The sequence below is a fragment of the Lathyrus oleraceus genome, chromosome 2, assembly GCF_024323335.1.
Source record: "Lathyrus oleraceus cultivar Zhongwan6 chromosome 2, CAAS_Psat_ZW6_1.0, whole genome shotgun sequence".
Lineage (NCBI taxonomy): Eukaryota > Viridiplantae > Streptophyta > Magnoliopsida > Fabales > Fabaceae > Lathyrus > Lathyrus oleraceus.
The window spans coordinates 157312409-157325880 of NC_066580.1; the positions used below are offsets into that span (position 1 = coordinate 157312409).

Sequence of the window (13472 nt, forward strand, 5' to 3'; positions counted from 1 at the left end):
TCCTTGCATGTTAAAATACACACCAATCTTCCAAGAATTAATTATTCTCCCGTGTTATAGACACGTTCAAAATACAGTCTTCTCTTTTGGAAATTAAATATGTATTGTACTCTAGCATGCTTTAATATAAATAATATTTTTTTATAAAAATAATTAACTTTAATCTCTCACTTCTTTTAAAGCAATTTATTTACGATTTCTAATATTAATGATGATTAACTTTAAATATTTATTTATTAATTTTATGATTTTGAAATATCAAGTTTAATTTAAATAACATTTTTTATGTTGATTTAAGTAATTTATTCAATATCTTTATTATAAACAAATGGTTGAGATGAATTAACAATGTAAATTATTTTATTTGACCGTGCAAAATAATTAATCTCTTTAAATAATATTAATGATTTTGTGAATAGAAAATAAAAAAAATGCATAAATTTGACAATATTAAAATGGACTAAAGTATTATTTATCAAAAGAGTAGTTGTAGATTTAAACATAATAGAGAAGGGCCGTGTAATTTAGGCCCAGTTTGTTTTAACTTTAAAAAAATGGATTTTTCCTTTGCATTTTTGAAAACGGATTCTACAAAAATATTTTTCAAAATATTATAATTTCTTTTAAAATTATTTTTTACAAATTAAAAGATTGAATTGTTCATTTTATAACATAAATATACATTATTGAAGATCAAAACATAGTCAAAATCACAATTTCTTCAAAAAATTGTATCTTAAAAATGATTTTTATGAAAAGCTATTTGAAATAGCTTCAAAATTAAGTGATTTTTTGAAAATTTGATATCTAAAAAAAGTTTCCATAAAATAATGAAATACCTAAAATAATATTTTAAGAATAACTATTCAAACCAAATTTTCATTTGAAACTTTTATAAAAAGTTTTTTTTAAAATTATTTTACACTAAAATATGTAATATTATAAAAATCATTTTAAAAAAAAGTCAAAACAATCGGATGCTTAATTATGTTTTAAGAGAAGTGAATGTAATTTTTCTAATGTAATATTTGATAAGAGGATAAGGGAATGTGTGGTATATATATTGGTAAAAAGAGTATTACCATTAGTATGTTTTAATGAAAGAGAAAAATATAGTATAAGTTTTTTTTCTTCATTTAATCATATTATAAGAAGGAAGTATCAGATAGATAATGATTTTTTTTCCATCTTAAGTTGGTTATCCAATTATCCCATATACAAGAGTCAAATATTGTTGAACCTTTAACAATTTACTTAAGGTGCCTGAATCATTTTATCATTCAGATACAATATGAAAATATTGGCATAACATATTTATAAATACCTTAATTTCAGAGGCTGGACTCCCAAGTTGATAATGTTCTTCTTTTGATTTGTTGTATCGATCAATTACTGATCTCATGCTGGAAAATTCATTGAAAATTACACATAATAAGATATAAAATACTTCAAACAATATAAAACTGTTCGTGAATTTAGGATCTGTAGACACGATCAGTAAAAACTGAAAACAATATAAAATACTCTTTTTTTTAATGTATCATATTTTTTAAAATTGTTTTTAAATAAATAGTTTAGTGACTTAATTTCACCATTTAAAAAAATTAATTGGATGCCAGAGTCTTAAGTCTTTATCTCCACATTTTAATATTTCTACATAACTGATTTGATATAATCTTTTTCATAAATCTTTAAATTATTAGCAAATTATTTATAAAATGAGAATAAGGTGTGTGTGTTTTTACCAACACCCTTTCGTAAAGAGAGATGATATTTGAATTTAAAATCCTTTAATTTTTGAGTATTTTTAAAATGCATCTAAGCTGTAAAATATAAAAGGTAAGAGATGTAAAGATAAATAAATAACACCACTTTACAAAAAAGTTCTTCATAACACCACTTTAAAAAAAAGTTCTTCATGCCAAATAGCTTAGTGGTGAGAATCATACGCATTAAGTCTAAAAAAATAAAGGATCGTGAGTTTAAATCTACACCTCTCTACATATCAATTGTTCATGCAACTTCCAACACAATACTCAAGGGACAAAGAAATTCAACTAAATCCAAAAATACCAAGCCTCTCCATCAAATAAATATTTTGTTATTAATAAATGACTCTTGTTCTTACAACACTACATTTAGAACCAATTAGCATTATTCATATTAAGTTGATGGAAAGGTTCACTACTACATGTAAAGTTTCAATAAAGTCAAAACTATGTTGTTGATCGAAACCATTCGCTATCAATTTGATTTTGTTCTCGTTGAGAGAATCATCCGGGTTTTGTTTGATTCTGAAAATCCACTTATAATCAATGGCCTGTCAATTAGATGGGAGATCAGCTAGAGTCTAAATTTGTTTGATTAGGTCATAATATTCATTTAATTGTATGTTTTAAAAAACCACCATTTTCTTTTGCTTCCGTTTGCAATTTGTTTCTATGATATCAACAATTGACCTCAAAGTTTGTAATATGCACATTTGTTTGTAAAATTCTGATTTTGCAAAAGAATTTTTTTTTTATTGAAAATAGTTATAGGGAAAAAATCTATTCACCCCTCTTTAGATCATTTGATCTTCATATCCTCCACCAACCATAAAGTTAGTAGAAGAAATAAGATTGGTCGAAGGTAATGCCCATTTTTTAAACCTCTCAAGTTGAACTTATTGACCTAGAAGTAAATTATATACTTCTTCAAATAAAATCAAACCAAATTTACAACATGTAAAAGAAGTTGCATATTAATAACCTTCAAGTATGACGTCAATGTGCTCATGAGGTGAGATTGATTCACTAATAACATGAATTGAATGGATAGTGGATTCAATTTCGAGGAAAACTTCATAAATAAAGTATTTTTCTAACTCAATGTTCTTCAGCTTATCTAATCTCTAAATTTTCATGAATTCTTTCAACTTATAACGCGATGAAGAAATTCTTTATAATATGTTATTTGAAGTCATGCAAGTAAGAATTGGAAGTCCCGAGTAGTGATTAGTGAGTTATTTCATGAGGAATCGATTATAACGCCTTTGTTAATTTATCGTGGAATTATAGTGATAAAATCATTCATATAAGGCATCAAACATCAACAATAGAGAAGTAGAGGATTCTATACACAAACAGACCATTTTCTTATTATTGTCTGATCACTTTTTTAATTTTCGCATTGCAAACTTGAAAATCCCCCATTTACTATATTATACTTATTGCACAAATTTGTCTTATTAAAAAGTAGTCCTTGTGGATTCGATCTTATTTATTACTGCGACATTATGGATACATTTGCCGAGAAGTCATCAAGTTTTTGGCGTCATTGGCGAAGACTGTTGATAATTTCCACAAGGGCGACACTTGTGCATCGTTTAGTTTATTTATTTATTTTTGTTTTCAATTGAAAATATTTTCATTTGTAAATATTTTATTTTTATTTCTTCTTAATTTTTCTTTTCTATTTCTTTCTTTTTTTTAGTTTTGTTTTTGTAATTTTTTTATCTAGTGCAGTCGTGCTTCTAAGATGTTCTTTTTTTTTTATGCAATGTCAAGACATCCATGCAAGAGGACATCTATGTTACCTTGACAAAGTTTGAAGCTTATTCAAAGGAACTTGCAGCAAATATTTTAATTCAACAAAATGCGATAAATTATTCAGAGCCAAAGCCTTACACTGATCATTCATGGAATGAGGAATCGCCATCTCAGCTTGAAGAAACCTTGACTCAGTTTATAAAGATAACTCAACTCCATTTGGAGAAAATCAACAAGCAACAAGAAACCGTGCGACGTAACATGGAAACATTTTTCGAGAGTTTAGAGATGCAACTTAGTCAAATATCCAGTCAATTAGCATTAAAACTAAGATCTAGTGGGGATTTCTATGAAAATATATTAGATAGTCCTAGAGTTGCAGAATTTGAAAAAGAAGTCAAATAAGGATGTGATGTATTCGATGAAGGAGGAGTTGAAGAAACCTTGACTCAGTTCATAAAGATTACTTAGATCAATTTTCGAAAAATCAACAGACAGAAAGAAACCTTGCAAAGGGACATGGAAGCATCCTTCGGGAACTTAGCTATGCAACTTGGTCTAGTATCTAGTCAATTAGCATTAAAACTGAGCTATAATGGGGAGTTCGATAAGAAAATTTTAGATAGTTCCATAGATAAGAAAATTGAAAGAGAATTCAAACAGGAATGCGAGGACGTCGATGAAGGAGGAATTAAAAAAGAGAAAGAAGAAGAAAAATGCACATCATTTGATAAAGAAATAAAAGCAAGAATAAAAGAAGCGAAGGTGAAAATTATATGTGGAAAAAGAACAAGAATGCAATATGAAGATTATATAGTTTTGAATGAATCTCCAAATGCAATAATTCGTTTAGACGTAGACGTCCAACTACAAAATTTTCAACAAAAGAATAGTCATACACCTAGCAACAAGGCTGATAAAAGAGGAGAAATATATGAAGTATTGGATGAGATTTATGTCTTGTTCAATACTATCAAGCTGAAGAGAATATGGAAGAAAAATCTCCAATTCCTAAAAGTGATGGAATTCCTACCAAACAAAAGGAAGAAGAAGGATGATGTATTTTTCTTATCATATATGCCGCCCTAAAATAAAATCGAAAGGTCAAACTAATGACGGAAAAGGAGCGCTGGATGAGAGACAATCCATCAGTTTAACCAATTTTTTTTATTTATAAGAATTTATTTTATTTTTATTCGAGATCGTCCAAAAGAGGAATTAACTACTTGAGCATGACCCTTCCATGACGATATATTCTTCTTTAATGAACAAGTTTGTAACTGTTTTTTTATCTTCATATTTGCAAGTTAGCACTTTAGCATTGAACAGATGATCCAAAAGAAACTTTATCATCAAAATAGAAACTAGCAACTTGAAGGAAAAGGATGAGAAAAGAATAAACGGACTTGTACTCAACCTACATATATCTCATCTAGTAAGGTTTGAGTCAAATATATTCCATTATTCACTTTTCTTTCTTTATGAGTGTATTCATGCATTATTATTTTATCTGGTTTGATCTATTTTCGATTAAGTTCATCTGGTTTAACTGACACACACTGAGGCAGTTTTTTGTTTATAACTTTGAGCCTTTTTAAATCACCATGTACTAATAGGTATATCCATTGCTAACCACTTTGAGCTTTAGCCTTTCTTTCGGTGACGTAGCCAAAAATTTCTTAGCTATATAACTAAAAGTATAGTTCCTAAAGTGTATGAAAAAGATTAAGTTTGAGGTTGCTCTTAGAAGTGAGCAAAGTTTTAAGTTTGGGGTTGTGGTTGTGGTATTAGAGAATATTGGCCAAATTTTCAAAATTTATGAGAAAATAAGAAGTAGAAAAAGACATTTCTTCAACAAAAAATGGAGAAAAGAAAAAGAATGAAAGTCTAAGGACCAAAGATCTCTAGTACCATTAAAAAGGAACAAAGAGGTGTGATGATAGAAAGAGAACTAAGGACCCAACTCCAAAGGTTTAAACCTATTTTCCTAAAAATATCCTACTCAAACATAAGTCAAGTTACAACCTGAAAATACCTCTAATGTATGTGTGTTGTTCTTTCTGTAATGAACTATATTAGAACATGATCAAGATAAGCATAATTGATTTTGCATGTTGATTGAGAGACAACCCTATCCATTAAGTGTGTCAGAGTGAGCTGAGAGACATGTTGAGTACTCGTCAATGTTAAGGACATTTTCTGAATTTCTCGAATAGAAATTGGGAGCTAGAACGATGGGCAGGTAAAAGAAATATTTAATTTGGTGATGTTCAATTTTTATTGTGCGACTTATTTTCTATTGAAATGTGCAATTGCAGGCGAGTTACTTGAGGACAAGCAATGATTCAAGTTTGAGGTTGTGATGACAGTTCGTCATTGCATGAATTTAGTTGAAAAATCATATCAAAACAAGTGAAAGATGAGCTAAAATAAAGAAGAAAAACCAAAGAATGAGGAAAAAATATTTAGGTGTGAAAATTGTAGACTTGTGAAAATTTGAGCAAAAAGAGTGCAGCTTCGGAGAAAATCACATGCACCATCGCGCGATGCAAGTCATCATGTGCGTGATGGTCCCATTTTGGGTTTTTTTACGCATCTGATCCATTTTGAGCTCTTTTTAAGGGGAATTTTTGTACTTTGACAAGGGTTATGAAAATTGGAGAGTAAATGACGATTTGGAGAGCATCAAAAGATATTTTTAGGGAATTTGAAGTCATTGGAGGTCATTACTTCAAGAAAATTCATATGCTATTTTAATCTATCAATTGTTGTATATAATCTAAATTATGAGTAGCTAAACTCCTCTAGGTAAGGTTGTGTTATGATGAACTTATTTCAATATTATTGGATAATATGTTGATTTGACTTTGTATAAACCTTTTGATCTATAATGTCATTCAATTTCTTATTGTTCTTAATGTTTTTTATGTTAGATATTTTTTTAATTTGATTTTGGACACATAGAGAATACTGACCCTTAGCTAGGGGTGGCAAAATGGGTCGTCCGCCCTGCCCTACCTTAAGCCTGTCAAAAAAGGGGGCGGGGCGGAGAAGCCCGCCAAGTGAAATTGGACTTAAAAATCTAGTCTGCCCTGCCAAGGTGGCCGGTTGGCGGGCTTACCACTGTCTATTTTTTTTATTTTTTTAAATAGATTAATAAGCTTATTTTTACATTTCAATTGGATTTTTCACTTATTTTTTAAACAAGTTTTTATACAGTATATTTTTAACAAATTTTACTTAAAACAATAATGCATATATTCACAAATAAATGTATAAAATATAATCATCAACAAGTATTCCAAAACAATTATTCAAGTATTAATCTTAAACTAACCAAAATAAATATTGAGTACTTGATAACTAGGTTGACGGGCTGTCGGGTCAACCCTCCCCTTTTTTGGCGGGCTTAAGGGGGGGGGGGGGGGGGGATGAACTTACGCTAGTTGAATAGGAATAAGAGATCCCGAGTAGTGACATAGAAGATTAACGTTCTATGCATTGCCTAATCCTGCTTACGCTGGTGAACTAAGAATAGGAAGCTCCGAGTAATAATTAGTGAGTTATTTCGTGAGGAATCACTTATAATGACTTTGTAAATTCATCGTGAGATTATAGTGATAAGATCATTCATACAAGACATCAAACATCAATAATAGAGAAATAAGAGATTTTATACACAACTTGACCGCTTTCTTATTATTGTATGATCGCTTGTTTAATTTTCGCATTCCAAACTCGAATCCCCCTCCTATTTACTATTTTCTACACATTGCACAAATTTATCTTGTTAAAAAGCAGTTAATGTGGATTCGATCTTATTTATTACTACAATATTATTGGTACACTTGCCGAGAAGTCATCACCTACCAATTGAGGGTAAAAGTGACACTGATCATAGGTCTCGACTCCAAGTCGCAATAATTTTTATATATAATAAAAGTGGCACTATCCTTTTTTTTATTTTTAAATTAAAAATAAATTACATTCACCTCATTGGGATATGCAACCTAGGGAAAAATAGGCACTACTTATGAGTTTGTTTCCCAACAAAAACACTTTGGTATTTTCTTAATAGACTCTTCCTTTATTTTAAACTAAAAATGTATAAGATTTCTGCTCGTTTGGAAGGTTTGAGGGAGAAAGTGACCTTGCTTCTTTATTTTTAGTTTTAAAGTAATAAATAAAATTGGTGCATTGCTTTTTTATTTTTAAATTTAAAATAAATAATATTTTCCATCGATGAGAAGGTTTAACCAAGGAGAAAAGTGACTTAATTAAATAAAATGATACCTTGCATTTGTTTTTAAATTTTAAATTAAAAATAAATAAGATTTCTCCTTGATTTGGAGGTATAACCGAGGGAAAAAGTAGTTTACTTTTGACTTCTTCAAAACATAGCTATAACTAGTTTCTTCAGTTTTGTATTAACTAATATCATTGAGCAGTAGCGGAATTTATCATCTCTTCAAAACACCATCTTCCATTTACGAACAAATCAAGATTTCTTCACTAAACCAACACAAAATATCATTTACTCACTTAACCAAACTTGAAAATACCATTTCTCTCATAAACGAGGTTAAGACCTCCATTATATCTTCTTCAACTCGAACGAAGCAAGAAAATAAGGAAGGAAACTCGAAGAAGGTAACTGTAACGGATATCACAAGAAGGAAACACAAAACTTAAACGAAACTCATTTCTTTGACTTCTTTATCACATCTCGGATAGGTAAAATATCTTCACCATGCATGTAATAGTAATGTTGTTGTTACATATTTTAGGTTTAATGTTGTTGTTGTTGCTGTTGAGACCCCAAACCCTAAAGGTTTATTATTGTTTTTGTTGTCGATGTTGAGATTGAGATTTTAGGTTTTACGTTGTTGTTGTTGTTGAGATTGAGATTAAAGATTTTATGTTTTTTTTGTTGAGATAAGTGAAAGGTTTAATATTGTTCACTACTATAAAATATACCTATCATAACATGTTATTACCTCGGTTAATAAATCAACCGAAATAATAACTCTTATTTAGGCGCTGCATTTTTTTACATAGATATCACTATAGTTAGTTATAACAACCGTGGTGATATGTTAAGGCGCACATGTTTTGAATCTCATCTACAATATTTTTTCATTTTTTCTATACAAAAGATGACGTGTCCATTAATTTCTATATTTCTATAAAATTTAAAAATAATTTCACCACAGTTGTATTTGTCAACTGTGGTTATATGTCGCCTAAAATTAATATGTTTCATTACGGTTGATATTTTCAACAGTGGTAAAATATTTTTATTTAAAATTAAAACATATCAGATTTAGTTTATTTTCTTCAGAATAGAAGTGCCCTAGTAAAAAATAGTCGAAAGAGATAGAAAAACAGACTTCCAAACTTTATCTTCTTACCTCTCATTCATTTCTTGGAATGTCCAAACTTCCCGTTCTTACAAGACGAAAGCGAGCACACACGAAGGGCATTTCTTGGTCACAACATCTTCTTTAATTTAAGGTACATTATCGATTTCATCACCTTTATCACCATTCATGTTGATTTTTGGATTTTGGTGTTGTTAAATGTTATATTATTGTGAATAAAAATCGATAAAAAAAACCATAATCCTATGTAATGTGTGTATGAAACTCTAGTATGTTGTGTTAAAAAAGGTTGATATATGTGAGAGTGTTGTTGTATATATGTATATGCAACAAATAATCATATTAGTATGTTGTGTGTAGCATTAGCGTGTCATTCATATATGTGTTGTTGTGATTGAATGATGTTGAGATTGTTTTTATGTTGTTGAGAATGTTATATATTGTTGAGATTGAGTGATATGAAGATAAAGATTATTTTATAACTTATTGTGTTGTTGTATTGTTAAATGATTCTACAAGCTTTTGATATACATGTCAGAATTTATTATGGTTCGTAGTTGGATGAAAGCTGGTAGATTAGGTCCAATGTATGAGAAATGATTTCTTGAATTCCTTGAATAATCGGAACAAAATCTTCCCAACAATAATTGAATTTTTTATTGTCCTTGTGTGTATGCGGAAATATTAAAAAAATCAAAAAAAGAAATATTTCATCATCTATGTTGTGATGAAATTTGTCAAAATTATACAAAATGGACATGAAATGGATAAAAATCAAAATGCTACGTCACAAAGACATGAAATTGATGAAGATATGGATGATAGATATTGGAGAATCTTCTTTTAGGAAAGCCCATATTTATGATACTTTATATAGTGATAAGGTTTCACATTTATATAAGGGATGCACAAGTTTTACACGATTGTCAATTGTGCTAAAATTGTTTAGTCTGAGACGAAAAGTGGGTGGACGGATAACAGTTTCACGAAATTGCTTGATTGTTGAAACAAATACTATCAGAAGATAATAATTTGTCAGATAAGAAGATATTATGTCCAATGGGTTTATAGTATATCAATATACATGCATGCCATAATAATTTCATATTATACATGAAAGAGTATGAAAAGTTGGATCAATGTTCGGAATATGGTGATTCACGCTACAAGGTGAATGATAACAATGGTGATGACTATGGCAATGTTAACAAGAAACGTCCTCCTGCAAAATTTTTATGGTACTTTCTAATAATTCTAAGGTTCAAGAGACATTTTGCTAATGCGAATGATGCAAAAAATATTAGATGAAATGCATATGAAAGAAATTGTGTTGGAAACATTCACCGTGTAGCTGATTCTTTGCAATGGAAGAAAATTGATTAGTTATTTTTGGTTTTTCGCCTTGGACCAAGAAACCTTAGGCTTGGGTTTTCCACGAATGAAATGAACCCCTTTGGTAATCTGAGTACTAACCATACTTCATGACCTGTTCTTCTCACAATTTACAACATATCTCATTGGTTGTGCATGAAGCGCAAGTATATCTTGTTATTTATGATGATTTATGGACCAAAACAATTTGAAAACGATATATATGTTTATCTAAGTCCATTAATTGAAGATTTGAGACTTTTGAGGGAGGAAGGCATTGACATTGATGCATGTAATGTTATTTTTTTGAAAAAATCAACAACTTTCTTGCATACGGTAATTTGGCTGGATACAGTGTCAAGGAACATAAAGCGTGTCATGTATGTGAATAGAATACATGTTTTCACTAACTTCAGTTTGGAAAAAAGACTATTTACCTTAGGCATCAGGAATTTCTAAAACCCAATCATCCTTATCGTAGATTGCGGAAGGCTTTTAACGGATAGCAGGAGTTTGGAATTTCTTTTAACCCTTTAACCGCAGATGAAGTTTATCAACAACAAGAACACCTTATTGTTGTATTTGGAAATAATAAAAAAGGGCATTTTGAGAAAAATATTTGGGAAAAAAATCGATGTTCTTTGATCTTCCATATTAAAAAGGGTATGTTAACATTGTCTTGATGTGATCCATGTGGAGAAAAATATGTGATAGTTTGATTGGAACACTTAACATTTCAGGAAAGACTAAAGATAGTAACAATTCTCGTCTAGATATGATAGAGATGGGTATACGACAATAGTTGGCTTTAGAAGAAAAAGGGAAAAGGAACTTAGTTACCTCCGACTTGTCACACTATATCTAAAAAGGAAAAAAAAAGTTTATGCGAATGTTTGCATGGTATCAAAGTTCTGCAAGGTTACTCATAAAACATCAAGAAACTTGTATCAATGAAAGATCTCAAGTTAATTTTCTTAAAATCTCATGATTGTCATGTCTTGATGCAACAACTTCTTCGAGTGGCTATCCATGGTATCATAGAAAAAAATGTAAGAGTAACTATAATCAGATTGTGTTTATTCTTCAATGTTATATGTAATAAGTTCTTGGTTTCAAAAAACTATATGAGTTAAAAGATAAGGTTGCAATAATCTTGTGTCAATTGGAGATGTATTTTCCTTCATCATTTTTTGACATTATAGTTCACTTAATTGTTCATCTAGTCAGAGAAATCAAATTTTATGGTCTAGTTTATTGAAGGTGGAAGTATCCAATAAAGCGATACATGAAGATCTTTAAAGGATATATGAAGAATCATCATCGACGGTAAGCTTCGATCATTGAAAGGTACATCACAAAAGAAGTTGTTGCGTTCAAACTATTTATTGGAAGCAGATTCTATAGGAATTCCAAAATCTCATTATCTAGATAGATATAGAGGGAGAGGTACTCAAAGATTAATGCCTCAGGATATAATTCTTCAAGCACATTTGTATATATTGAATAATGTTGACAAAATTGAACCTTACTTATCAACTCGCAAAAGACTTATCAAGGAAAATTTTCCTCGAATGAGTGACAAGTGGTTGTTGGAAGAACATAACAAGAATTTCATAAGTTGGTTTAATAAAAGGATTTCTAATGATGATAGTGCATCCGAGACAATTAAATCGACCATACTTTTCAAATTTTAATGTAGTAACTTGGACTGCATACGACATTACTAATTTTTCCTTTTATACAAAGTCAAAAGATGATTGTAATACAATATGAAATAGTGGGGTTACGATTGAGGTCGACTCCATGTATTTCTCTAGTTTGAAATATAATAATCCTATATTGGCATCTACAACATAATTTGGGGGTCATTGAGGATATTTAAGAGATTGATTATGTTTTATTCACACAGGTTGACCTTGACAAGGCAACTTATATGACTGAACCATTCATCATGGCTATCCAAGCAAAAAAAAAGTTTTATATGACTGACCCTTACGAAAAAAGATGATCAATATTTCTCTAAGGAAAACGCACTCATCATAGTGATGAAAATAATGATTTAAGTTTTGATATTCCTTCGACTCCCTACGCAACACATGTGCTTACTTCATATGAAGAAGTTGATAAAGATGATGTGCATGCTATTCGTAATGATCATAAAGAACATTTGGGAAAATTAACAAGTAAATATTTTTTATTATTTATTCATAATTTATTGCATGTTACAATTTCTAATATTATTTACTAACAAGTATTATTAGTTGAAATTATAAGTGTTTAAAGTCAAACACTAAGAGACAACACATGTTCCTCACGTTGTAGATATTATATGTAAATTGTATGTTGTTTTGTACCATTTTGGTATTGATGTAATATACAATTTTTTATTCTTAATGTAATTTTTTATTTTGATGTAATATAAGTTTTGAGCCATTTTAGTTGTCAACTATAGATGTAGTTCACAAATAGTTTGTGTTGCTACTTCTGCTTAATTTATGATTATAAAAAAACAAATCATTTAACCACGGATGGTTCTTTCAACCGTAGTTATATGTAAACGCACTATCTAGATTAAAAAATCTCCCAAAATGGCGTTGCTAGGTATCGAACCCAGGACCTTAAATTATTTCACTATGGTTGTTTATTACTACTGTGGTGATATTTAACGCGTTTGCTAGCTTATTACCTCGGCTAGTAGATCATGGTTGTAAGTATCCAACTTATAATTGCACGCTACTTTACCACAGACAATCAACCGTGGTTATATCTCTTTTACAACCGTTGTGAAATATGTTATCCGTAGCAATGGTTGTTGTTATTGAGATTGAAGGTTTTGTGTTGTTATTTTTGTTGAGATAAGCAAAAAAGTTTAATAGTGTTGTTGTTATTGAGATTGAAGGTTGTATGTTGTTGTTGTTGTTGTTGTTGTTAAGATTGAGGGTTTTAATGTTGTTTTTGTTGTTGTTATTACAATATATGTCTTTAGAAAAGAACAAAAAGAGCACACGAAAAAAATATATGAAAAAATAGGTTGGTGTTCTTTGATCTTCCGTATTGCTCTAGCCCCGATGTAACATATTGTCTTGATATGATGTATGTGGAGAAAAATATGTGTGATAGTTTGATTGGAATACTTCTCAACATTAAAGGTAAGACAAAAGATGGTAAGAATGTTTGTTCAGATATGGTG

General features: G+C 29.8%; 1 protein-coding gene across 2 annotated transcripts in view; it reads right to left on the minus strand.

Moving 5' to 3' along the window:
* LOC127118648 (MADS-box transcription factor 23) overlaps positions 1-13472 on the minus strand; it is a 31390-nt gene that overhangs the window by 14429 nt on the left and 3489 nt on the right. For both annotated transcript variants that reach the window (XM_051048881.1, XM_051048882.1), the window contains exon 3: positions 1325-1403. In XM_051048881.1, the coding sequence (XP_050904838.1) occupies positions 1325-1403 (79 nt within the window). The remainder of the gene's footprint in view (positions 1-1324; positions 1404-13472) is intronic.